This window comes from Dromiciops gliroides, chromosome 1 (assembly GCF_019393635.1).
Source record: "Dromiciops gliroides isolate mDroGli1 chromosome 1, mDroGli1.pri, whole genome shotgun sequence".
In the NCBI taxonomy this organism is placed as follows: Eukaryota; Metazoa; Chordata; class Mammalia; order Microbiotheria; family Microbiotheriidae; genus Dromiciops; species Dromiciops gliroides.
This window is the reverse complement of record NC_057861.1, coordinates 388,806,743-388,832,107: the sequence shown is the minus strand read 5'-3', so window position 1 is coordinate 388,832,107 and position 25,365 is coordinate 388,806,743. Positions and strand designations below refer to the sequence as shown.

General features: G+C 38.8%; 1 protein-coding gene across 1 annotated transcript in view; it reads left to right on the top strand.

Annotated features, from left to right (window-relative positions):
• Nucleotides 1–25,216, top strand: part of CWC27 (CWC27 spliceosome associated cyclophilin) — a 285,573-nt gene extending 260,357 nt beyond the window's left edge. Inside the window, exon 14 of the mRNA XM_043975446.1 lies at nucleotides 24,189–25,216. Within this exon, the coding sequence (XP_043831381.1) occupies nucleotides 24,189–24,351 (163 nt within the window). The 3' untranslated portion in view covers nucleotides 24,352–25,216. The remainder of the gene's footprint in view (nucleotides 1–24,188) is intronic.
• Nucleotides 25,217–25,365: the final 149 nt, after the last annotated feature.

Sequence of the window (25,365 nt, the reverse complement as noted above, 5' to 3'; positions counted from 1 at the left end):
CTCCTTGGAAAAACAGCTGACCTAGAAAATAAATCTAGGAGAGATAATTTGAAAATCATTGGACTACCTGAAAACCATGACCAAAACAAGAGCTTAGACACCATCCTCCAAGAGATTGTAAGGGAAAATTGCCCTGATATTCTAGAAGCAGAAGCTAAAATAGAAATTGAAAGAATCCACCGATCACCTCCTGAAAGAGATCCCAAAAGGAAAACCTCCAGGAATATTATAGCCAAATTCCAGAACTCCCAGGTCAAGGAGAAAATATTGCAAGCAGCTAGAAAAAAGGAATTTAAATACTGTGGAGCTCCAATAAGGATAAAGCAAGATCTAGCAGCTTCTACATTAAAGGACCGGAGGGCATGGAATATGATATTCCAGAGGGCAAAGAAACTGGGACTACAGCCAAAAATTACGTACCCAGCAAAACTAAGCATCATCTTTCAGAGGCAAACGTGGAACTTCAAGGAGAAAAAAGACTTTCAGGCATTTGTTATGAAAAGACCTGAACTGAATAGAAAATTTGACTTTCAAATACAAGACCCTGGAGAAGCATAAAAAGATAAACAGGAAAAAGACTTCATGAGGGATATTAAAAGATCAAACTTTATATTCCTACATGGGAAGATAACACTTCAAACTCATAAGAACTGTATCGGTAAGGATTTAATAGAGGACACAGGTCTGAACTGAATACGAAGGGATGTTATGTTCTGTTCTGTGTGGGGAGTCTTATATCTGGGGCCGGATTTGGGCTTGGGGCCTCCTGGGTCCAGGGCTGGTGCATTGTCCACTGTGCCACCTAACTAACCCATAATGACATCCTTAAAATAGGGTTGAGGTGTAGGAGAAATAGACTGGGGGAGGGGGAAGGGGAGAGATGGTCTCGGGAGAGGTTGTTCACATAAAGGAAACAAGAAAAAAGCTTATGGAGGGGAGGGGAAGAGGGGGAAGGAATTGGGGAGTGAGTGAACCTTAATATCATCAGAATTGACTCAAAGAAGGACTAACATACATACCCAAGTGGGTATAGTAATATATTTTTGCCCTGAGGGAGGGGAAGGAGATAAGGGGGTGGGGGGAGAGGGGAAGGAGGGAAGGGCAGATTGGGGGACAGAGCAGTAAAAAGCAAAATACTTTCGAGGAAGGTAAAGATGTTCTGCGTAACAGCACATGTATGACATTGAATTGCTTGATTTCATAGGGAGGGTTGAGGAGAGAGGGAGGAAGAAAGTTTGGAACATAGAATTAGCTCAAAGACCTTAAACTCATCAGAGTTGGCTCATGGAGGGAATAACATTCACACCCAGTTGGGAGGAGTAATCTATTTAACCCTAAAGGAAAGTAGGAGGGGAAGAGGATAAAGGAAGGGTGAAAAAAAAGGGAGTGCAGAGTAGGGGAGGGGACAGTCAGAAGTAAAACACTTTTGAGGAGGAATAGTTTAAAAGAAGATAGAAAACAGAGTAAATAGCATGGGAAGGGAATAGTATGGAGGGAAATAGTTATGATGACTTTGCTGGGCTAATATGAAGAAAATTCTTTGTTAAGTTTAAGGTACTTTATTTAGGTTATGATGAACAGGATACTATTAGAAAAACCTGGAAAGACATACATGAACTGAAGCAGAGTGAGATGCACTGTATACAAAATAACAGCAATAGTGAAAGATGATCTGCTGGGAAGCATGTGGTTATTTTCAGCAAGGCAATGGTCCAATATAACCCTGAAGGACTTATGAAAATGGCAACCCATCTACAGAGAAAGATCTGAAAATAGATGGAAACACATTTTTTTTCTTTTCTTTTTTTTTCTTTTTTGGTGAGGCATTTGGGATTGGGTGGCTTGCCCAGGGTCACGCGGCTGGTGGGTGTTGGGTGTCTGGGGCCGGATTTGGGCTCGGGTGCTCCTGGTTCCAGGGCCGGTGCTCTGTCCACTGCGCCACCTAGCTGCCCCTGGAAACACATTTTTTTTTTTTAATTTTTTCTCTTTGACAATTCCTCAGTCTGTTTTGGGAGTTTTTTGACTGTTTTCTCTCACAACCTAGCTAATGTGGGAATGTTTTCCATGACTACTTATGTATAACTTATTTTGAAATGCTTGAGTTCTAGTGGGTGTGGGGTGGGAATGGAGGAGGAAGAGAAGTTGGAACAATTTTTTTTTAATTGATGTTAAAATTTGTTTTTACATATATTTTGGAAAATAAAATTCTATTAAAAAAAAAAAGAATACAAAACAAGTAGGTATATGCTAGCCAAAGGAGCTCACTGCTATCTTAGAGATTCTTGCACAAAGTCTACACAGAAGAGGGATCCCTATATGGATCGTCAGATTCTCCATAAGTTTCTGTTTTCAGATGACATTGTGTTTATTATATCAAACCCTAGAATAAGCATTACAAAGTTTCCTCAGTGAAATCCATCACCATTCAGAAGAGATCAGCCTCATAATAACACAGAAAAAACAAGTGGATGAAGAATATATATGTTACCTAAATTATGACATGAAGTTGGATAGATAGTGCATATATATTAGACAGGAATTGCAGATGGACAATGATCTGGGCCCAGAATTGAATAGGAGGAGAGCAGAATGGATTTCATTTGGGAAATTCTGTAGCAAATAACAATCTTAAGCAGCTTCCAAGTCCATCTTTTTTACACTAATATTTTCCTACTAATGCTGTGTGGCTGCATATCATATAACATAAATCCTACCTCATTATACTCTAATAGGGAGAGGCAGCACATAAAGGAGAATGTTCTCCCATTAATTTCCTGAAGAGTTTTTAATTGTCTTCATCATATTCTATAATCTTCCCTGTCCCAGCCTCCCCACCCCATCTGCCACCCCTCCAAAAAAGACTATTCGTGTTTCTGCGTCTTTGCCTTTTACTACACTGTTTCACCTGCCTGGAATATTTTTCTCACAGATAAGTCTAAGAGACCATCCATTTACTCATCCCTAAAGAAGTCCTTTACAACCTATATAACCAGTAGTAGTAATCCAGGCTTTTCATAAAGACTTAGAAATTAATCATATACTGCTTAATGACATCTCTTGTATTGTTGTCTTTACTGATTAACAATTTTCTTGTTATTTTTCTTGTGTTAAATTTATTAGTGTTATTTAGCACATGTTCAATGGAAAGTTTTTTCTTTAACTAAACTAAACTGCAAGCTCCCTGAGAATAGAGACTATGTTATATACTTCTTTGTATTCCACAGAGCACTTAGCACAGAGCAAAAGGGCAATCAATAATTCTTCATTGATTAAATGTGTTAGTTAAGTCATTCTGATGAGTCCAGGCCTCTAAAACATGATCTCCAGCACCTTTCCTATCATTATTTCCAAGTCAGGTTGAGTTACAGAGTAGAAAGAATGAAAAACAGTACAGGCACATTCATCCTAGGTGTCTGGAAATCCAAAGTGTTGCCTAAAACACATTTCACATACCTCCAGTCCTCAGTCAGAACACTCCTAATGCCCACAGCTTCACACCATCTTCTATAGAAGAGATGTGGTTGGTCACCAAGCTACATTTTTTTCCTTCTGGTTCTCTAAAAGTAGGTGGATTTCTGCCTTGAGCTAACAAACAGAAAAGAGAATTCTACTTATTGGTCTTCCAGGGAAACACAATGCCCTTGAATGGATCACTGTACCTGAGCCTACTTTTACTGCCTCAGTCACTTCCTCTGTCAAAAGAGAGGACTGACAGTAGTTGCCTAAAGATGTTAGACATCAGGGTTTTAGTAACAGCTTTGATTCCCACTACTGTTGTGGAACTGAGACACAGATCTTACACAAGTTCCATAGACCCTGCCCACTCTCACTTTGTTAAAAGAGACTATAAAATGTAGTTTCCCATAAAGAACATTTTCAGGGTGAAAAGGATTGAAGTTTGTGGACAGTAGGGCATGTCTATTCCAAAAATGGGAAGTGAGTTAATGCTTTATTGGTTTTGGAAATTCAACTTAGTTTTCCTGAATGATAATCTTAACATCCTGTGTACTTTGCTTTGTCTTCTTTGGGGAATAAATGAATAGTGATAATGCAGCTGTAGAAATTGTGTACTCATTGTTTCTCAGAATGAACCAGTTCTTCCAGCCATTTTCATCAGTTCCATAATAGTGAGTTTTATAGCTCTAGTATAACTTTATATTCACGAACTGCTTGTTGTACAAAAGAAAGATACCATGGCTATTGTATAAAATCTTTGGTGCAAGACTCATCACTTTCCTATCTCTATGCCATCATATTTCCTTAACTTGACTCTGCCTTACAGAAAGGAAATCATTAAAATTTGTTCCGTCCCGATTGAGCAGTTTTGAATAGAAGTGCTACTTCAAAATTAGGAGGGAAATTAACAAATCTGAACTGGGAGGTAACATTCAGAGAATTTTTCCAGTCCACAACTCTCTGTTGCTTCAAATGCTCAGTCATGACATCAGGGTATCACTGGACCTTCTCCAGACCAACAGGTGTTAGCTGTGGAGGAGGCAAGATATCTGCATAACAGATTCTCACTAGGGAGTATTACATTTTTTTTTCCTTCCTATTGGCCTCACTGAAAGCCAAAACTTTTTTGGAACTTAGGTTAAGGTAGGTTTCAACTCACTTTTCTCCTGTGAAAAGTAAGGTATTTGTTGCCTTTGAGAATTTGCCTCCTAATTTTTCCAGCACTAAAACAGTGGTATCTGCTTAAATAAAATTCCATGTTCCAATCTTTTCTATGGGAACTGTAATACTTTTATTGATTCAGAATTGATTGCCAAAAGCCAAATCAGTTGTGATGATTATGACCATGATCTTGTCTATATATTAGCTGAAACCTACTTACACTACTAGTAGATCATATCTAATGTAGTTTTAGAATATGGTAATGTCTCAGAGAAAGCTGAGATAATAGAGGAAAAGTTGTGTGACTTGATATTTTTGACTTGAATACTTGTCTTTTCAAGAATTAGAATAAACATAACAAAATACATCTAGAAGTACAAAAGGTAAAAAATATCAAGGGAGGCAGCCTAACAGTTCCAGATTTCAAACCATATTACAAAGCAGTAATTATCAAAACAATCTCGTACTGGTTGACAAATAGAGTGGTAGATCAGTGAAATAAATTAGGTACACAATACACAGTGGTAAATGCCCATAGTAATCTAGTGTTTGATAACCCAAAGATCCCAGATTTGGAGATAAGAATTCACCATTTGATAAAAACTGCTGGGAAAACTGGAAAGTGGTTTGGCATAAACTAAGCATTGACTAACATTTCACACCAGGACAAAGCCAAAATGGATAAATGATTCATACACAATGGGTGTTATCAAGCAAATCAGGGGAGTGTGGAAAAATGTACTTCTGCAGATCTATGGAGGAGGAAAAGTTTATGACCCAGTAAGAGAGAGAGAGAGAGAGAGAGAGAGAGAATCATGGGAAGTAAAACCAGTAATTTTGATTACATGAAATTAAAAAAGCTTTTGAGCAAAAAAAACTATTGCAACCAAAATTAGAAGGAAAAAAGGAAACTGGGTGGGAGGGTGTTATAGCAAGTTTCTTTCATAAAGCTCTCATTTCTCAAACATATAGGGAGCCAGATTTCTAAAAATAAGAGCCATTCCTCAGTTGATAAATGGTCAAAGGATATGATCAGGGAATTTTCAGAAGAAAAAATTAAAGCTATCAATAGTTACATGAAAACATACTCTAAATCACTACTGATTAGAGAAATGCACATTAAAGCAATTCTGAGATACCATCACATACCCATCAGATTGGCTAACATGACAACAAAGGAAAATGACAAATGCTGGAGGGGATATGAAAAAATTGGGACATTAATGTGCTGTTGGTGGCATTGTGAACTAATCTAGCCATTCTGGAGAATAATTTGAAACTGCCCAAAGAGCTATAAGACTATGAAATACCTTTTGACCCAGTAATACCACTACCAGGAGATCAAAGAAAAGTGAAAAGGACCTATTTGTGCAAAAATATTTGTAGCATGTCTTTTTATGGTGGCAAAGAATTGGAAATAGGGATGTCCATCAACTGGGAAATCGCTGAACAAGTTGTGATATATGATTGTGATGGAATACTATTTCCATTAGAAATGACGAGCAAGCTGGTTTCAGAAAAACCTTGGAATAGTTATATGAATTCATGCCAAGTGAAGTAAGAAGAACCATAAAAACATTGTACACATTAACAGCAATATTGTAAATGATGATCAACTCTGAAAGACTTACCTATTCTGATGAAAGCAGTGAACAAATATAATCCCAAAGTACTCATAATGAAAAATGCTATCCACCTCCAGAGAGAAAACTGATAAACTCTAAATACAGATTGAATCATACTTTTTTAAAAAACTTTTATTTTTCTTGTTTTATTTTTTGTCTGTTTTCTTTTGCAGCATGACTTCACATATCTAATCAATACAAATTGCTTACCTTCTCAAGGAGAGGGAAGGGATAGGAGGGAGAGAGAGAATTTGGAAATCACAAATTTTAAAATTTATTGTTAAAAATTTTTACATGTAATTAGCAAATATTTAAACAAAATAAATATTTAACAAAATAAAAATATATATTTTAAATTAGCATACACTTTTAGAATTAATCTCTTTCCAACATAACATTCATCTAAAGGGAAACTTCCTTTGGAAAAGCAATGTCCTGTCAATAGAATGATCCTTATATGCAAATAGCACTTTAAAATGCTTCCTGGTGATTTACAATGGAAGACTTGGTGGTTAAAAATTAAGTGCAACACACACATAGAAAATAATTGTTTGTCAGATGATACATCATTGTGCTGCATGTACTTTTAGAAAAAGTGTTACAACCAGGGAAACACATGGAAATAAAATATATTGGTAAGAAAAGAAAAGGAACAAGCAATTAAGATATTCACTTAGATAAAGTCTTGCTAGTAATCTGGTTTCTGCTTGAGACCCTGGCACAGAGGACATGTAAGGACAGCTTCTGTTTGCATTAGGGCTTGGCAGGAATCTGGTCATTGGTAATCAAAGGCAGCCTAGTGAGTGAACATCCTCAAAAAGGCAGGAAGCCCAAAAGAAATAAATTAAACTTTAGCTTGGGAACACCCAGGATCTAAGTACCCCAGGTCAAGAAGTAGGCAGTTTGATTTGGCAGTTCCACAGGAGAGCTAGCCACAAGCTATACCAAAAAGAATGGCAGGGGACTCGGATTCTTGAGAATCTGTATCCAGCAAGGAGAATTTTGCAAAGACTCTTTTAGAGGAGATGATGAAAACCTGGAAGAACACCTTTGTTCTCTCTAGGGTAACAAAGAAAATAAAGTTTTCTTTGAAAGAATGAATGACATGGTTTTGGGACAGGGAGTTGGGAAATCTGAAGAGGAAAAGAAGAATCCTAACATGTGTCACAACTAAGCATTTGATGCTGAGTCATTAAATAGCTTCCCTTAGAGGAGTTAGCTGAAAACATGCAGGAGAAATTGGGGAGGTTTTTGTTTTTGTTTTCTCTTGGGAAGGAGGCTTTAGATCCTCAGGTGCCATCATTTAAAAGGAATCATACTAGTAATGATCCAAAGAGGACACAAATAGTGGTGGCTAGTGACTCTCTGCTGAGAGGTACTAAGGTGGCTGTCAACTTGACATAGGAGAAAGATCTGGGACATACATCCAGTATGTGAAAAGCTCTTAAGACTTGTCAGACTGGATTAAAATCTTGCTCTTTGTAACGATTGGAGTGATGCCACCTGCTGGAGACTTATTGCAGGACACTCCTCCATGAGGAAAAGGCTTCTTGAGGGCAAGACATGCGGCTCTTTGCCATCAGGAAGTGACATTTGCTTGTGGGAGAAAGAGGAGACAAGGCTGATGCTCTCGCTCTCTTTCATCACGATTCTGGTTGAGAGTGGAGCTAGGAATGCTCTCTCCCTTTAATAGATGAATCTAGGCCTTTCTCTCTCTCTATTTACCAAATTCTTATTCTCCTTAATAAATGCTTAAAAGTCTAACTCTTGCTAAAGCTTATAATTTATTGGCAACCACTCATTAGATATTTTAGACAGACTAGCTAGAATTTTAGCCCCTTACATCTTGCTGATTACTTTGGGTACAGATATTACCAGAAGGACCTCAAAAAGCATTACTAGTGATTATGAAATGCTGAACAAGAAAATGAAGATGGTACTGACACCACTGTTGATATTTGAAAAAGGCAAATTTAGGGAATGAACAGCTAGGTAAGAAAAGGTGCCTTAGAATTGAATTTGGATTTCTGCATAGTGACTGAGAATGTGAGAACAATGGACTCTCTAAGCCAGATATGGAGCTCACCTAACTGAAGTCAGTAATAATAGATTTGTTTACAGTGTAGTAAATGTGATCAAGAGGATTTTGAAGAGAGGGAAAGAAAGTTGTCCACCTATATCTGCCCAGTCAAATATTAAAAGAGAATATTAAGTCCAACAGAGGAAGACTATGAGTAGAAAGGACTATTAATTCACAAGAGACAATATCAAAGAAGAAAGCCAGCTCTAAAATCCACATAAATGGACAAAATAGAGAGAAACATGGTAAACTAAAAATTGTAATGATTGGAATGACACCACCTGCTGGAGACTTACTATAGGAAAGCTCCACCATGAGGAGAATGCCTCTGAGGGCAAGGCCATGTGGCTTTTCCTTGGCATCAGGAAGTGACATTTGCTCATGGGTACTATCAAGGCTACCAACCAATCAACTTGAGGAGCCTCCCATTTCTGGGAGGAACACATGAAGTAGGAAGCAGACACTGGGGGAGGAGTTCTCTCTCTTTTGGTTCCTGACTTCACCGTGGTGGAGGGGAGAGACTCCAGAGGACTTCACAGGGGAATTGAAGGAAGATAGGATTGCCAGGTTATAGGAATTCTGTTCTCAATCTTTCTCTTTCTTTTACTATCTTTCAATAAACCCTTAAAAACCTAAACTTGTTTTATCAGTTATTTTAGTCAGTTTCCCCAAAAACTGGGGGAACAGATTAGAACCTACATTTAGAAATTTAAATTACACAAAACACAAACACAACCAAGAAAGGTTTACTTCAGTAATTCACTGAGGGCTGCTAGGTTGTATAATGGATAGAGTGCTGGGCCTGAAGTCAGGAAGACTCATCTTCATGTGTTCAAATCTGGCCTCATACACTTACTAGCTGTTTGACCCTGAGCAACAACTATAACAACCAGTATCTTTGCCAAGAAAACCTTAAATGGGATCATGAAGACTCAGGCGTGACTGAAACAACTGAACAACAACAAAGTTGTCACTGAGACTTAATGAGAAAGGACTCATGAGTGGAATGACGTTACTTTGTATCTGCTACTCTGCCTTGTTTCAGCTCCATGGAGCAAGATGCCTCACCTCTCCTTTCACTAGTTTCCAACCCTCCAAGAAGACCAGCATTAGCCCTGAGCCTCTTTCCTGATTCCCTTAAATTGACTTGAGGAATAATAGGCAGCCTTTGTCATTAAACTGTTTCCCTTTTGTCAATATCTTCAACATCTGACATGGAAGAATTTTTAATGGTCTAAAGGTTGCAGCCAAATTTAAAAATAAAAATAATGAATACATCAGTGATTCATTATATGACAGTATTTGACTACACACAGATTCATAAAACATGATTTCTTGATTTTCTTTTTTTAAATTTTCACAATTATTCCATATAATTGAGAATTGATTATAAATGCACAAAGTACAAGAGTAAGTGAGTTTAAAAGTAATTTCCTATGCACCTATCCAGCTTTTTGCTAACTAGACCAAGCAGCATGTCTACATGCACTCTAATACTCAAGTAGTTAGCACAGTATGCTCCTCTGCGTTTCTGTGATGATTTTTTAAAAGTTGGCTGATTTTTAATAGAAAAAAAATGCCTCTGTTAAAAAGACATCAAGAATCTATAACTTAAATTTGAATTATGTGACTCTACTATCTGGAAACTAAAGACAAGATGACAAACTAGAGAAAGCACTCAGCCAAGTTCTCCCAACATTCCCCTCCAGACAACTTTAAAATAATGCCTCAAATTGAATTCTGGAGTGACAGACCAACAAAAGGTCAGGAAGACATTCTTCCAGCCCATGACAAATAAAGCAGTTAGAGAGATCTATGACACAGGAGTGGAGGCTATACTAGCAATGGACGTAGAACCAGACACCGTTTGGCGATTCCCACTTCTGGAACATAATTCAAGGGTAGAAAAGAGCACTTTTGGTCCGAAGGGAGTGGGAGCCCTGAAGAACAATATTGCTTTTTGTCACAAAGGATCAGAGACCCTTAGGAAAGTATTGGATAGTTTCCAGGTCCAAGGGAGGAGGGGCCCTGAGAAGCAGTATTGTAATCCCAAAATTTCAGAGGTCTTTCCTAGGTAAGAACCAGAGTGTCTACCAAAAAAGCAGTTACCACACCTTTCCCCAGATCCCACCATTTTGGAAGCACCAAAAACTTCCAAATCCCCAGAGCTAACTCTGAAAACAGCATTGTGAGAGCCTCCCAACTTTAAGATAAAGTTCTAAATCAAAAACTAGGGTGTAAAATGAACAAACAGCAACTGAAGAACCTGATCATAAAAATATATTATAATGACAGGAAAGATAAAGACACAACCTAAATTAAAAAAAAAAAGACCATGAAGACAAAACAGCTATAAGCAAAGCCTCAAAGAGGGGGGAAAAATGTGAATTATAGACAAGCCCAACAAGAATTCCTGGAAGAGTTAAAAAATTCTTTCAAAATCAGAATGGTAGAAGAAATATTAGCTAAAGAAATGAGAGCAAAGGGGAAAAAAAAGAAAGACAGTTAACTATGTGGCTGAAGAAGTATCAAAAATACTGAAGAAAACAATATCTTAAAAAACACAGTTGTCTAAATGAAAAGAGTTACAAAACTTCACTAATGAAAATAATTCCTTAAAAACTAGTGTTGGCAAAATGGAAGAAGAGGTAGAAAAGATTACTGAAGGGGCAGCTAGGTGGCGCAGTGGATAGAGCACCAGCCCTGGATTCAGGAGGACCTGAGTTCAAATCCAGCCTCAGACACTTGACACTTGCTAGCTGTGTGACCCTGGGCAAGTCACTTAACCCCAATTGCCTCACAAAAAAAAAAAAGAAAGAAAGAAAAGATTACTGAAGACAATACTTCCTTAAAAATTAGAATTGTATAAGTGGAAGCTAATGATTTCATAAGAAATCAAGAAGCAATAAAACAAAGTCAAAAGATGGGGGAAAGTGAATAAAATGTGAAATATCTCATTGGAAAACCAACTGGCCTAGAAAATAGATCAAGGAAAAGTAATTTAAGGATTAGTAGACTACCTGAAAGCCATAATCAAAGAAAGAGCCTATATATCATATTTCAAGAAATTATCAAGGAAAACTTGATATCCTAGAACAAAAGGGTAAAATAGAAATTGAAAGACTTCACTTATCACCATAAGAAAGAGATGGCAAATGGCAAAAGAAAAATGTTCAAAGGAATATATCTTTGAAAAGAGATCTACAAGTTATCAGTACAACTAGTGGTTGGGGGAAAATTTATATTACATCTTCACTTCTTTTAAAAAATCATTTGCTTCATGCATGTATAGTTAATTCTTAGTTATTTCAAAAAATAACTGATAAAACAGAAATAATTTATACTTTTTTTCATGTGAAATCATAAACCCACAGTCAGCCATTTATAGATTCACCCCTGGTGTGTGTGACTCCAGCCTATTCTCACCTTTGCTCGTTACTTGACAGTGTGGGACTTTGGGGAGGTAAAGGGGAGTTGAGTGCATAGCATGAGCTCTAGGACTCCTCTTGCAGCCCTTACTTGCACTGGTAGTCTGGGTCCCCTAAGAATAGCTATCTACTTCTCCCCTCAGAGTTCTAGAAGAAACCATGAAGGGTTGGAGGCTGTTTTTTAATCCTATTGTTCATGAACCCACACCAGTGTTCTCCAGTTGATTATCAGTTGCTATCAAATCAAAATCAATCAAAAGCCAGGCTTGCTTTTTAAAACCTGCATTTACTAAAGTGGTATCTTAAGAAGAGGTTTCATAAATGTTCTTCCCCCCCAAAAAAAAAAATTGGAACACACAGAGACCCTCAGAAAGTGGGCTCAGGCTTAGAGAGCTCCTTTGACAAAGGGATAATAAGCTCACAGTTTCTGACTCAGGGTAGGGCCTTTTTCCTCTCTTTTTGTAGAGTTCTCATGAAATTCATCTTAAGCATGCTTAACTTTCTGCTGGGCTCTTTGTAGAGTCCAAAAGCTGCCTTTCCTCCATGTTTATAGTTTGCTCTTAGCTCCTCAAGCAGATCCTGTCAGCTTCAGCTGTTCCATGGACCCTGCTAAGTCACCCATGCAAAGTCCAAAATCTTTTGACCTTAAAGTTCACAAGGTCTTCCTCTGGTCCATGAGGTAGAAGAAGAGAAGACAGAGGCTTCTTATCCTAGTTTCTCCCCCCCCCCCCCCATCCATGTGAGTCCCTGTCAGGAGCTTGGCTGAAGCTACCTTCTCCAGGCCAGCTCACTAATGGAATGTGATTCCAAAATTGCTTTGTTTGTCTGTGTCTTTGTCTTTGTGTGTCTGGGTCTGTGTGTCTATGTCTGTGTATCTTTATACCTATATACAACCTCCACAGACAATCACCAGTTCTTCAAGCAATCCTAATCTACTTCCTTTGTAGTGTAGTTTAATTTGATCCAATGAATTAGAAGCATTTTGCTCCTTCCAAATTAAGAATTGTTTGCCCCTAGTAAAGGTGTTTCACCTGATAAGGTATCAGAGTAGCATCTTCCTAGTCACCTTAACTTGGATGGGATGATTTATTGATTCAATTAACTACATCCTTACAAGTCTATTTCTGCTCTGCTATGATTTCATCTCTGATAAAATAATTTCTAGAGAAAGATAACATTCAGGGCAGCTAGGTGGCACAGTGGATAGAGCCAGCCCTGGATTCAGGAGGACCTGAGTTCAAATCCGGCCTCAGACACTTAACACTTAATAGCTGTGTGACCTTGGGCAAGTCACTTAACCCCAATTGCCTCACCAAAAAAAAAAAAATCAAAACATTCATCTTATTCCAGATATATTGAATTCAATAAATATGTTAATGTAGAAAACAGTTTTTATCATCCTTTTTTTTAAATTTTGAGTTCTAAATTTTCTCCCACCCTCCATCCTCTCCCCACTCATTGAGAAGGCAAGCAGTTTGATATAGATTATACATGTGCAGTCATGCAAAACATATTTCCATATTAGTCATCTTGTAAAAGGAAACACAGATTTTCCCCCCACCCAATAAAAATAAGCAAGAAAAATAAAGTTTTTTTAAAAGTATGCTTCGGTCCGTACTCATACTCCATCAGTTCTTTCTCTAGAGATGAATAACATTTTTCATCCTGAGCCTTTTAGTTCATTATGTTGCTGAGAATAGCTAAGTCATTCACAGTTGATCATCATACATCATTGCAGTTACAGTGGTACAATGTTCTCCTGGTTCTGCTCACTCCACTTTGTATCAGTTTATGTAAGTCCTACCAGATTTTTCTGAAAGCATCATTTGTCATTTCTTATAGTACAATAGTATTCCATCACAATCATTTACCACAACACTCACCATCATTATATTTCTCCATGCTTTTTCAGAGGATACCTAGCCATATAAATTCTAAGGCGGGCATTTATTTTTAACTTGGGAGTATTGAGCTTAAATCATACCTTTCTATCCCACATCAGTAAAACTTAGCTTGGTTGTTAGTATGTCACATTACTGAATATGGCTAAAAGATTCACTATGCAAATCCTTCAAGTTCAGTGATATAGAAAAGTTAAACCATAGTCATTTAAAATATTAGTTTTCTTTACAGTTTATCTGCAATAAAAGTTGATCTCAATCTATTTACCTAGAGCTATGGTTTCCAACAGATGTGCCAGAGGCACTTGTGAAAAGTTTACCTTAAATTGTATACAACTTACACTTAGAATCACATGAGATGGGTAAGCAAATGTGGTCACTCTAGTGTGATATGCTAATGATGATATTATGCTGGATAGCCACACAACTTTTCTTTCTCAATGCTCACAAACCATCCCTTTAATAATTAGTAACAATAATAGGTAACATTAACATAGTGTCTTAAAGTTTGCAAAGCATTTTACAGTAAAAGCCAGAGCTCTTGGAGGGGTCTGGATTACCTGGTGATAAACAGGGAAGAATGTCTCATTGTGGCTTAGAGGAGACCCTGAATTTTTTTTTAAATCTCTACTAGTGGAGCACAAGCTTTGGCAGGTTTTCCCAAACTGGAAGATCTTTGAATACAGGCCTGATCAGGTGGACCATGTCCTAAATCCTGTTTAAACCCTTTCTACTCCTGCAATATTGGGGACAGTGGTAGAAAAGGGGACAAAGGTTAGTAAAGGTGAGGGTTTTTTGGTCGTGTCTCTACTTTCATTTAACTCTTGGTATTCTAAATGTGCAATCATTCCTCAATGACCAAGACTATAAACATAAACTTAGACTACAAGAGGAACAACATGAACCATATCCATAGAAGAAATATATGTTGGGTTTAAACACAACTTTAGTGCTACTTTGGGCTTAATTATCAGTGTATCTTAAAGAGAGAAGTGAGTGAAAGAATAGAAAAGATCTTTTCTGGGGGCAGCTAGGTGGCACAGTGGAAAAAGCACCTGCCCTGGATCCAGGAGGACCTGAGTTCAAATCCAGCCTCAGACACTTGACACTTACTAGCTGTGTGATCCTGGGCAAATCACTTAACCCTCATTGCCCTGCCCAAAAAAACCAACAACAACAACAACAACTTAGATTAAAAAAAAAATTGTCAAATCAGAGGACATCAGGACATCAAGGACTACAGAGTGTACAAAAAGCACAAGTAGACAAGATAATGAAGGACATAAATTGGATATACAAGCCAATGAGTTTGTCCATCAGTAGCAGCACTTCCATTTGACTGCCTATGGACAGAATTGAGTGGAAGAAAGAGAATAGGCTGAACCTTGGAAATTGGTTATCTCTTCCAATTAAATGATCCCAAACCATTTCTTTGCCACGAAAGTCTTTTTAAAACACTCTTCCAGTGTAGCTTTTTGGTGGTTGGATATGAAGCTGTAATTTCATTGGTATGGTGAACTCCCATTGTATCTTCCTCTACTAATGCAAATCAGTGATTCATCTGTCATTCATCTTAGGTCTTTTCCTGGGGACTGAGAAGTTGAATGATTTGCCCCAATCACACAACTAGTACATGTTAGAGGTAGAACTTGAACCCATGTCTTTCTGACCCCTGAGGGCTCTGCCTTCTGTCCACTATGCCACATTTCTAATGTTATGTGGCTCTAAATTATGGAGCAGCATAATTTCAAAAGAATCAAAATTGTAAGTAACCCAAAAGACAATGGAAATATACTTAAGCAGATTATGACATTATGGCACCAATGATCTGCAAAGAATGGCATCAGAAATATCATCATGGATGTGTAAGACCAGAAAAGGAGATTGACTAGTCAGATAGTGAGAGGCAGTGATAACAGTTGATCAGCCCATGTACTACTCTAGTATACAGAAAAATTAAAACTATAGGAAAAGACATGGAAAGACATAAAGAATCACATAGGATGAGAAGGTATGGGTTGTAATCTACAGCACTAGATGAAATATCCACATGGGTCACTGATGTATGGTAGGGAGAGCCAGTCTAGAGGTCAAAGGCAACAATTTGTCCAGTGGCCAGGAAACAAAGTTAAATTTGGGAGCCAAGGAGGAAACAAGACATCCACTCCAAGCAAGGTTAGGAAAATACGAGATTTTTGACCACTATCTGGCTCTTTGAAAGAAATCAGCCCGAGGCAGCAGTAGTTATTAGTCAGTCAACGAGCATTATTAAGTGTCTACCCTCAGGTTCCATGTTCGGTTCTGGGGACACAGAGACAAAAAATGACATGTCCCTGCTTTCATGGAGCCTACATTCAATTCGGGGGAGCAATGTTGACATATTTAATTATATAGAAAGTAATTTGGAGGGGAAGCTAGGTGGCACAGTGGATAAAGCACCGACCCTGGATTCAGGAGGACCTGAGTTCAAATTCAGCCTCAGACACTTGACACTTACTGGCTATATGACCCTGGTCAAGTCACTTAACCCCCATTGCCCTGCAAAACAAATAAACAAACAAAAAAGTAAGTAATTTAGGAGTGGAGGGGAAACCCCGGATCTAAGAGGTGGACCTGAGGATAGAGTGCCTTCTAGGAATGAGGGACAGCATTGGCAAAAACCTAGAGATGGGAGCCAGACTATCTTCAGCTCATGGTACCAACCATGTGGATCATTTCCATCTTAGCTGCCTCAGTTCTACTTCAATTAAAGGCAGTGGAGCTATAAACCAAGACAGGAGGGTGCAGGTTTCACATTTTGAGTAAGGCTCCAGTCCCATGTCTGTATTATATATAGGAGATGAAAACAACTGTAGCTCTTTCTGTTGATTCCCAATGCAGTTTGGTGTCCCAGTCCTTAAATTCCTTCAGATTTGGGGTTTTGTTAACTAGGGCTTTCATGCTGTTATATTGTAGTTGTAAATGGTATGGTAGAAGGAGCACTCTACTTGGCAATACAGATGCCTACATTCTGATCTTGGTGCTACCATTAATCATGTGACCAAATTCTCACAATCAGTAGTAGAGAAAAGTAATGTAAACAGTGGTCAAAAGGGAAAGTTCATGAGGTTTTTACCTAACAAATTATATTCTGATAGTCAAAACTTAGAAATGTAAAGAGTCATCAGAATGTTGTTTATAAGTGTGCTCTGGAAATGACGACAGGAAAGGTCAATTTTTTTTTTCTAACACAGCTGTTTTTACTTTTAGAGAGTGACAATAAATTAAGCCAGGAAAAAAAAAAACCCTCAGTTGTGAAATTGTGCCCTATTGATACCAAATTCTTTATCTGACTTCACTTTTTATTAACTCATTTGATTTGAATGTGGGAAATTGTAGTGTCTCTGCTTTTACTTATACTCTATAAATTATAAGAGATTAGAAACCCTCCAATTATACTTGAAAATTGCATACACTTATTTGCTAATGTTATGCAGAGATTAATTTCAACCTTCATTTTGTTACTTCCCACAAAAGTGCCAGTAAAAACCCTAGTGTACCAGATTAGGAGTGGAGGTCTGGGGGCTATGGGAGTATTTTTTTTCAAAGCCAGTGAAATTATAAAACACTTCAGTTTAAAAGTATACAAAGTTCTAAAGTATCCCAAGAAAATGTATCTTGACTTACACATATTTTCATTTGATCTATTCTCACTTTTGTGCTTCACTTCCTTATTTGATTTCTGTATCCTACACATCTGACAGAAGGGAATAATACACAACACAGTAATCATTTAATCGGTACGTAATCAAGCAACCAAATAACCTTTCTAAGGTACAGTTCTGTCCCTCTGCTTAACAACATGCAGTGGCTCTCCTTGACCTACCAAAGAGAGTCCAAATGCTTTCTCCTTCTTCCAATTCAAGACTCCACAACCTGGCTTTAGTCCCCCTTTCTAGCCTTAGCTCACAGAGTTCAACAGGATTTCCCAGAACTCACATTTTCTATTTCTGAATTACTTCACACCATTTCCCTGTGCCTTAAATTTCCTTCTTCCACATCTTTACCTCTTAAAGTTCTACCCATTCTCCGAGGCTCAGCTCAAATACCACCTTTTCTATGAAAGCCTTTACTGAGCCCCATACCTTAATGAGTCAAAAGTGATGCTTCCCCTTAATCCAAGGTGTTTGTTCCTTTTTTAAGTACTTGTCACACCACAGGTCATGTTTATTTCTGTATTTATCTTTATCTCTTTTAGGGATCACAAGCTCATTTTCATCTCGAATTGATCCTTTTCATTTTTATACTTCACTCTTCCTCTCCCTCCCCTCAGGGTCTGGCATATAGTGGTTTGTGCAGAGTGGGTCCTCAAAATATAACCTTCAAAATACTTCAAAGCTCTTATTGCTCTTATTTCACTACCTTAGTAGAGACTATCTTTGTAAGTCACTATGGCAGAAAAAAATAATCTCTCTGTGATCAATACTGGTGATGAGCCTTTCTAAAAATGCCTGGGCTGTGTTCAAGGAGTAGATGAAATGCCTTCAAAAACTTAGTCAGGAAAGGCAAAAACTAACTGACATAGAACAGAAAACAATTTAAACATACAGTGCTGATTCTGGCTACAGGTGCAGTAGTGATTCCAAGAAATGTGAAATCATTGTGGGCCAAGAGAAGTGAAATCTGAGTTAGTCCTTTGAGTGAGTGGAACTCTGCTAAATAGTTGATAAGGACATCAATGAATGTTACTACCATTAGAACTGTTTTTAATAACTTAATGAGATTTGTTTTGATACAGTACAAGTCTGAGAAAGAATACATAGTCTTACAACTAATCTTCCTCTGTCAGGTGTTTTCCCCTTTGTTTTTGAAGTGTTAAGATGTTAAAGATGCCTCCACTCCACTGCCTCATAGTGATTTTTTCGACCTGGAAGCCTTGTTAGTCAGAGGCTGTCCTGGCAGGGCGACAACTCTGACCGGTCCTTCCAACCTAGGAAAGCTCAGCAGTGACAGAGTCCAAGAGCTAACCTAGCCATTTTTTGGTAGGCTCATCACGAGTATTGACCACATAGAGATGAATTTTTTTCTGCCACAGGGACTCACAAAGGTAGTCTCTGCTAAGGAAGTAAAACAGGGACAACTAGGTGGTGCAATGGATAAAGCACCAGCCCTGGATTCAGGAGGACCTGAGTTCAAATGTGGCCTCAGCCACTTGACACTTATTAGCTATGTGACCCTGGGCAAGTCACTTAACCCTCATTGCCCCCCCCCCGTCTCCCCCCCCCCAAAAAAAATCTAAGGAAGTAAAACAAAAGAAACAAGAGCCTTAAAATATCGTACAGGTCATACATATATGTCTCTCCATTCTTTCCCATTAATACTAAGCTTCCTATTCCAATCTATTTCACAAACCTTGTGGGAGACATCAGAAATTAAGTAAGACCCTTTAATGAGGTTATTCAAGACTCTATGGGACTTGGAGAAGTAATGCCTTACTTATAAATCTATTTCTGAGACTTTAGACTGTCTTGAAGTAGTTAGTCCCCATCACTCACCCTAGCAAAGGGAATCTTTGGGAATCCAGAGCATTCTTTGGTGCTGTGGTTCACTCACTTCCAAGTAGAAGGTTGAAAATTTGACGATACAGGGGAGAAAGTCCAGGCCTGTGATGTTACTGCTAGATGGAACTCCAGGATGAGTGTCAGTCAGCCTCTTCTTTTTAATTTATAGATTTAGAGAGCTGGTTCAGAGGGTACTCAGTCATTTATTCAGAGGGTAAATGACTTACCCAAAGTCAAATGGGCAGGATGTGCCAGAGGCATTATATGAACCATCTCTTCCTAAGCTTGAATCCAATTCTCTGCCTCTCTGAGAATTTGAGACTATAATAAATATCCATTTCTATTGTGCTCAGTTAAAAGATGCATCCAAGATATTTTTATCCTTGGTAAAAAAGAATAGGTCACATGTCAAATGTGCTGTTCACTGTTAGAAGTCGTCCTTAATATTTTCAGATATAAAAGACTGATTTGTATCTCTGGGTCTCAGGAGGGTTAATGGCTATTGTTGGACTAAATTTTAGATCAGCCCTTTCAAGCCCCATATGGGGAGAATTGGGTTATTGGTACATACAAGACTGTAAAGTACCAGACCTTCATGTATGAGAATAAGTCTCTGTAGCCAGTCTGCATGTGTATTCTCCTAGGAGATTGTAAAATGTGGGCGTGCTTTCAATTCACTGTGTCTGTGATTTATAAAGGCTCACAGAGCAGGAGTTTATTATACTGAAAATCACAATAGTGATTTTGTTTTGGCTTTTTAAAATGAAGTGACCCAAACATGTTGAAAGATAAACACATGAAGCCATTTTGATTATGCTTTTATTTTTATTAAGGAAAAGATTCAGTATTATTGCAGACTAACCATCCATACTAAGCATTATGATATTAAACCTGAAGTAGTCTGTAAGCTGATAGCCCCCACTTTCCTCTGGGCTTAGGTTTGTTATTAATCAAAATGTTGGATCTGCTGAGTGCAGCCGTATATGGAACAAACAGCTGAAAAAGAAGGCTGCTTTAATTGAAGGGTTTTTATTTGTACAAGTAGTATAAGAAAATCTTTTTCCCCTTGTGGACCTTGGGCTGCTGTTGGCGTTTCTAGATTTCTTATTTCGTTCAGGAGCCAGCTAAATCCAACAGATGTGAGATACTATACCATATTTAGGGGAGTGTCTTAGTTTACATTTAATTGGTACACTCAACATTTTTTAGCATAGCAACTCCCTGGCATAAATTAGTATTAAACTAAAAAAGCTTTTTGTGCTTTTGAAGAGACTAAGGGGAGAGATTTTAAGTACCAGGCAAATAGAAAGTTAGGGAAATGAATAAGTTAACTAGGATATTATTTGTCTCTCTTTAATCCCAAAAGTAACACTAAATTATTTGTAGATACTGAGGAAAGTAATCATGTGGGGGGGGGGCAAGGAGGGTTAAGTGACTTGCCCAGGTTCACACAGATAGTGTCAAGTGTCTGAGGCTGGATTTGAACTCAGGTCCTCCTGAATCCAGGGCTGGTGCTTTATCCACTGTGCCACCTAGCTGCCCCCTATGGCAGGTATTTTTATAAAATGTGCTAAGCATTCATTAGAGGACACCCCTTCTCCCCCCAACCATGCACCCTCTGCTTATGTGGGCAGGATTCTGCCCAGGAGAGGCTGCCCTTACCTAGGCTGAACCCAGGAGCATACTCTGGAACTTACCCACCAAAGCACAGGGCAAGCCAAGGCAGGCAGGTGATGTTGATTGTCATGTGGAAGTATGGCCAAAGTGGAGGGCCAGGCTACAGGAACTGTGGCTGAGTTCATGAGAGGGATTTGAATAGGAGCTTAATTAGTTATAGTGAAAGTCGATACCAAGAGCATATGAGTCAGCCAAGGCGAGAACAGGTCAAGTCCAAGGATCTTCATTGGGATGGGACGGAGGGGAATGTGGGGTAGCAGGGGAGGGGAGGAGGAGTCACCTGGATGCAAGCAAGTTCAGAGGTAGGAAATGAGGCTGATTGACAGCAAAGACAGGCTGAGGCATCATTGAATTTTTTTGTCACAATTCAAGAAACTCAAGCAGTACCAGGACAGGAGCCCAGGAGGATGGAAAGCAACAGTCAGGATCTGTCTCAGAAGGAGATGTGGTAACCAAAGGCCTCCTTTTAAGTAGTGTCTCAAGGCCTTATGTGTAGCCACACTCTGGGAGAAAGCAATTTGCCTGGAACTTAAGGGGACTCAAGAAAGCCAGGCAGAGCCTTGTCTTCATTTCTTTTGTCTTGGGTCCTTCAAGTCTGACTCCGACTTTACCTGCCCATATCAATGCACAGCTTATCCTGCCTTTTAACCAAAGTCTTCTCCTCATATTCCCTTGGTAGTGTTCTCAGGGACATGTGAAAGATTGATCAGTACTAAGGTGGACCTAACCTTTCCTGAGCCTTCAGGGCCTTTGCAGTCAAGATTTAGAGCTGAGGTCAGGGCTGGAGGACCACTGATGAAGTACTGGCCATCCCTGCAACCTGGAAATCCCGCCAAAAGGATGGGATGTTTACCAAGGATTTCTGAGAAATGGTTCTTGGAATAATGTGGACAAAAGTTGCCAGAAGAAGCAGGCATCAGTGGATGGGGATCTGTATCACTAGGGCAAACGTACACATCAGTGAGACCCTTGGATCCACTTGAATGTGCTGAGAAGCAAACACATGTCATGGGAAATGCAGAACAGGAAACTACAGGGAGCCAGCAGCCTTACAACCAGATGAATCTGAAAAACAAGCAGATCACCATGAATGAATGAGTAAGGTCCCGTCTTAGTTGCTTACCATGTACAAAGCACTGAAAATACAAATATAAAAGCTACTCTCAAGGAGCTCACATTCTGCTATGGGAAGCAGCACTTACATGTCTAGCTACATGCTAGATAAAAAGGTCCTGTGGTCCTTTGATGTCATTTCCATTGATAAAACCCTATCTGTTTCTGACATTGAGCCATCTGACAATACTATGAACCTTAGTGATAAGAACTTTCTTTCTAGTCTTCAGCAGTGCGACTTCTGGGAAAGTGGGGGCTGCATAACCTGCAGGTGTGGTTGCCGGGACTCATAGTAGGTGTTTGATAAGTGTTTATTGATTTGAATGGAATTACTCTATCTCTACCAGGATTGTCCCTTGGACAATGACGGTGACAGAAGGGCTATATAAGCAAGGGTGGTGTACTATTTCTGGGGCTCTTGGACCTATCTGGCCATCATTGGTAATGGATCAACAGTGTTGTTAGTGGTGGCTAGGATGTCAAGACAATAAGCATTATGACTGTTTCTAAATAAAGTCGTTTTCTGTGGTGTCAGCGGTACTACAGCAACACAACCTTCATGATCTCTTTTCTTTGGGGGGGTGAAGGGTGGAATTAATATATAATACAGTTATAGGGCTCTATCTGAAGTCACAAAAGGAGTGATGTATGGTGATCTTACAGGTTAGACCACCTCTATCACAGCTTGCTGTGTCATGTAAAAGAACAGGTAAAAAACCGGCATTTAGGTAACTAATGAAAACATCTTACTAGTTCTACATTTGGTAATGCTTATTTCACTGCCCTCACATTTGGTCCCTTGGGCCTAGCATGGTGGCTCACACCTGTAATTCCTGATCCCGAGGAAGCTAAAGTTAACAAATCTCTTGAGTGCAGGAATTCTGAACTGCTCTGGGCTGATCAGGTAGGAATCTGCACTATCTGGGGGCAGCTATGTGGCACAGTGGATAAAGCACCAGCCCTGGATTCAGGAGGACCTGAGTTCAAATCCAGCCTCAGACACTTGACACTTACTAGCTGTGTGACCCTGGGCAAGTCACTTAACCTTCATTGCCCCACCAAAAAAAGAAAGGGAAAAAAAAAAAAGGAGTCTGCACTATCTAGTATCAATGTGATGAGCCCCCTGGAGCCACCAGGCTGTCTACAAAGGAGTAAACTTACCCAGGTCAGAAACAGAACAGCCAAAACTCCTGTGCCACTCAGCAACGGAATCAGCCTATGAGTGGTCACTGTATTTCCAGCCTGGGCAAGACAGGAGACTTAATCTTCCTCTGTGTGTGTGTGTGTGTGTGTGTGTGTGTGTGTGTGTGTGTGTGTGTGTGTGTGTACACACATACATACATATATCTTGGTCCTTTGACTTCTTCCCTGTCAATTCCCAGAGCACTGACACTTCCTAATGGGGGCAAGCTGAGCCCTTGCAGATTTCCCCACTGCTAAGTATAGCCAGCTTACAAGTACTTCTAACTCAAGCACGTGTTGATGCCTTAAGCCAGTTAGAATTTGATAAAGTAGAAAAATATCAGGATCATTGAATTTGTTTTAATTGATGCTAAGAAAAGGAAATCATCCCAGAAAGCATTTCCAGAAAAACAAATTAGTCTCCTTTTACATGAGAAAAATCCATTTCCCCTTAAAAGGAAGTCATAATAAAGCCAGTGTTGCCCAGTTCTTAAGTTTGGGCATCAGTTTTGAATTTTTATAGTACATTCCCTACCTCTGACCCAATTAACTATTGAAAGAGAAAGGTCCTGATGTGGACAGTCTACATGTGCCTGCTTGAATGCAGCCTTTAAAGGAAGTTCTCAGAAAAGGACAGTGGACAGTTTCATTTCCAGGATAGGAGGGCTTGGTTTTGTTTTGTTTTGTTTTTCCAGCAAGGAAGGTGCTTCAAATGAAAAATAAGGCAAAGGGGGTCACTGCTAGAAATAAAAACCAGGGGAACAAGCTCCAGACATATTTTTTAAATTTAAGTGTTTTCAGAGAAGTCGGTTGCCATGTGGTATAAAGCACCAGTAAACAATAAGCCCATCTTTGTGTTCTGTGCCAGTATAGTTGCAGTGTGTTATGCCAAGGATAGTGTAGTGTAGAATTTCAGACTTCAATTCTGTCACGCCAAAATCATTGAACCATCTCTCTCTCTCTCTCTCTCTCTCTCTCTCTCTCTCTCTCTCTCTCTCTCTCTCTCTCTCTCTCTCTCTCTGTAGGATGTCCCATGTGCTTCAGTTTGAAGATAAAAGCAGAAAGGTGAAAGATGCAAGCATGCAGGATGAAGACACTTTTGAAATCTATGATCCCAGGAATCCAGTGAATAAGAGAAGAAGAGAAGAAAGCAAAAAGATCATGCGGGAGAAAAAAGAAAGAAGATAAAAAGAGAGCATTACTCACCAAAACTCACTGAAAAAGTGATGGAAGTCTAAATGGCCTAATAAAAAGCCATTGTTCCCGAAAGCATCACATAAGGGTGTGAGAAGAAGTATTTTATGAACCTGTTGTCTGGTTTTCAGACAAAATTATCTTTTTATGAATTGCACAATGAAGTAAGTAAATAATTTGGAAGATACTGAGTAGTCCAAGTTTTCCATGATGTTTTTTCTAACTTGGCATTTTGTATGACTGATTCTGAATTAAAATACTTTTTATTCCTGTCTGCATGTAAGTACTCGCACGTTGTCCCAACTACATTTTGTCTTTTCAACCCCAAAAGTTGAAAATTACTTAAAAGATACCCACAGAAATAAAATCCAAAGAAAGCCTTCCTGAATGTCTGTGGCTGCATATGCTGATTTTAGAGAGCTAATAAAAGCTAATGAGATGATCGAATGTAATGAAAATTGGGTGTAGTTCAGCACATACATGTGGGAGCATTGCTACACCAATGAGATTCAGTAGCACCACGTCTTAAACCCTAAAAAACAGATGTGCAGTGTGAGACAGGCAGCATTGACTAGGTGATCAGTTGGTTCCAATTCTGTCAAAACTCTGTTAAAAACTCATTTGAAGTTGGGTCTAAATTCCTTTCACTGTGCAAATTGTACTTGTGTAAAAATCCTTGGAAGTGAGATAGGAGCAGCATGTTTGGGTCATGATGAGTTTTCTTTAAAATGCCTTATGATCCTCCAGTTTGAATGGGGGCAATGACCTCAAAAAAAAAAAAATTAGAACATTGTGGATTATTTTAAAAAGCAATTTCAAGGAGAAAAATGAGAATTATTATATCAGGAAATTCTTCCTTCAATTTCATAAGTAAAGATAATTTTATATTTACTTAAGGTTTATTTTTCTTCTTTTTCTTTTTGGTCCAGAGGCTTTTTTTCTGTAGTACTAGAATAAAAAGCTTCTTCTGATTATATTACTTGAATGTCTGTGATATACTTGGTTTTC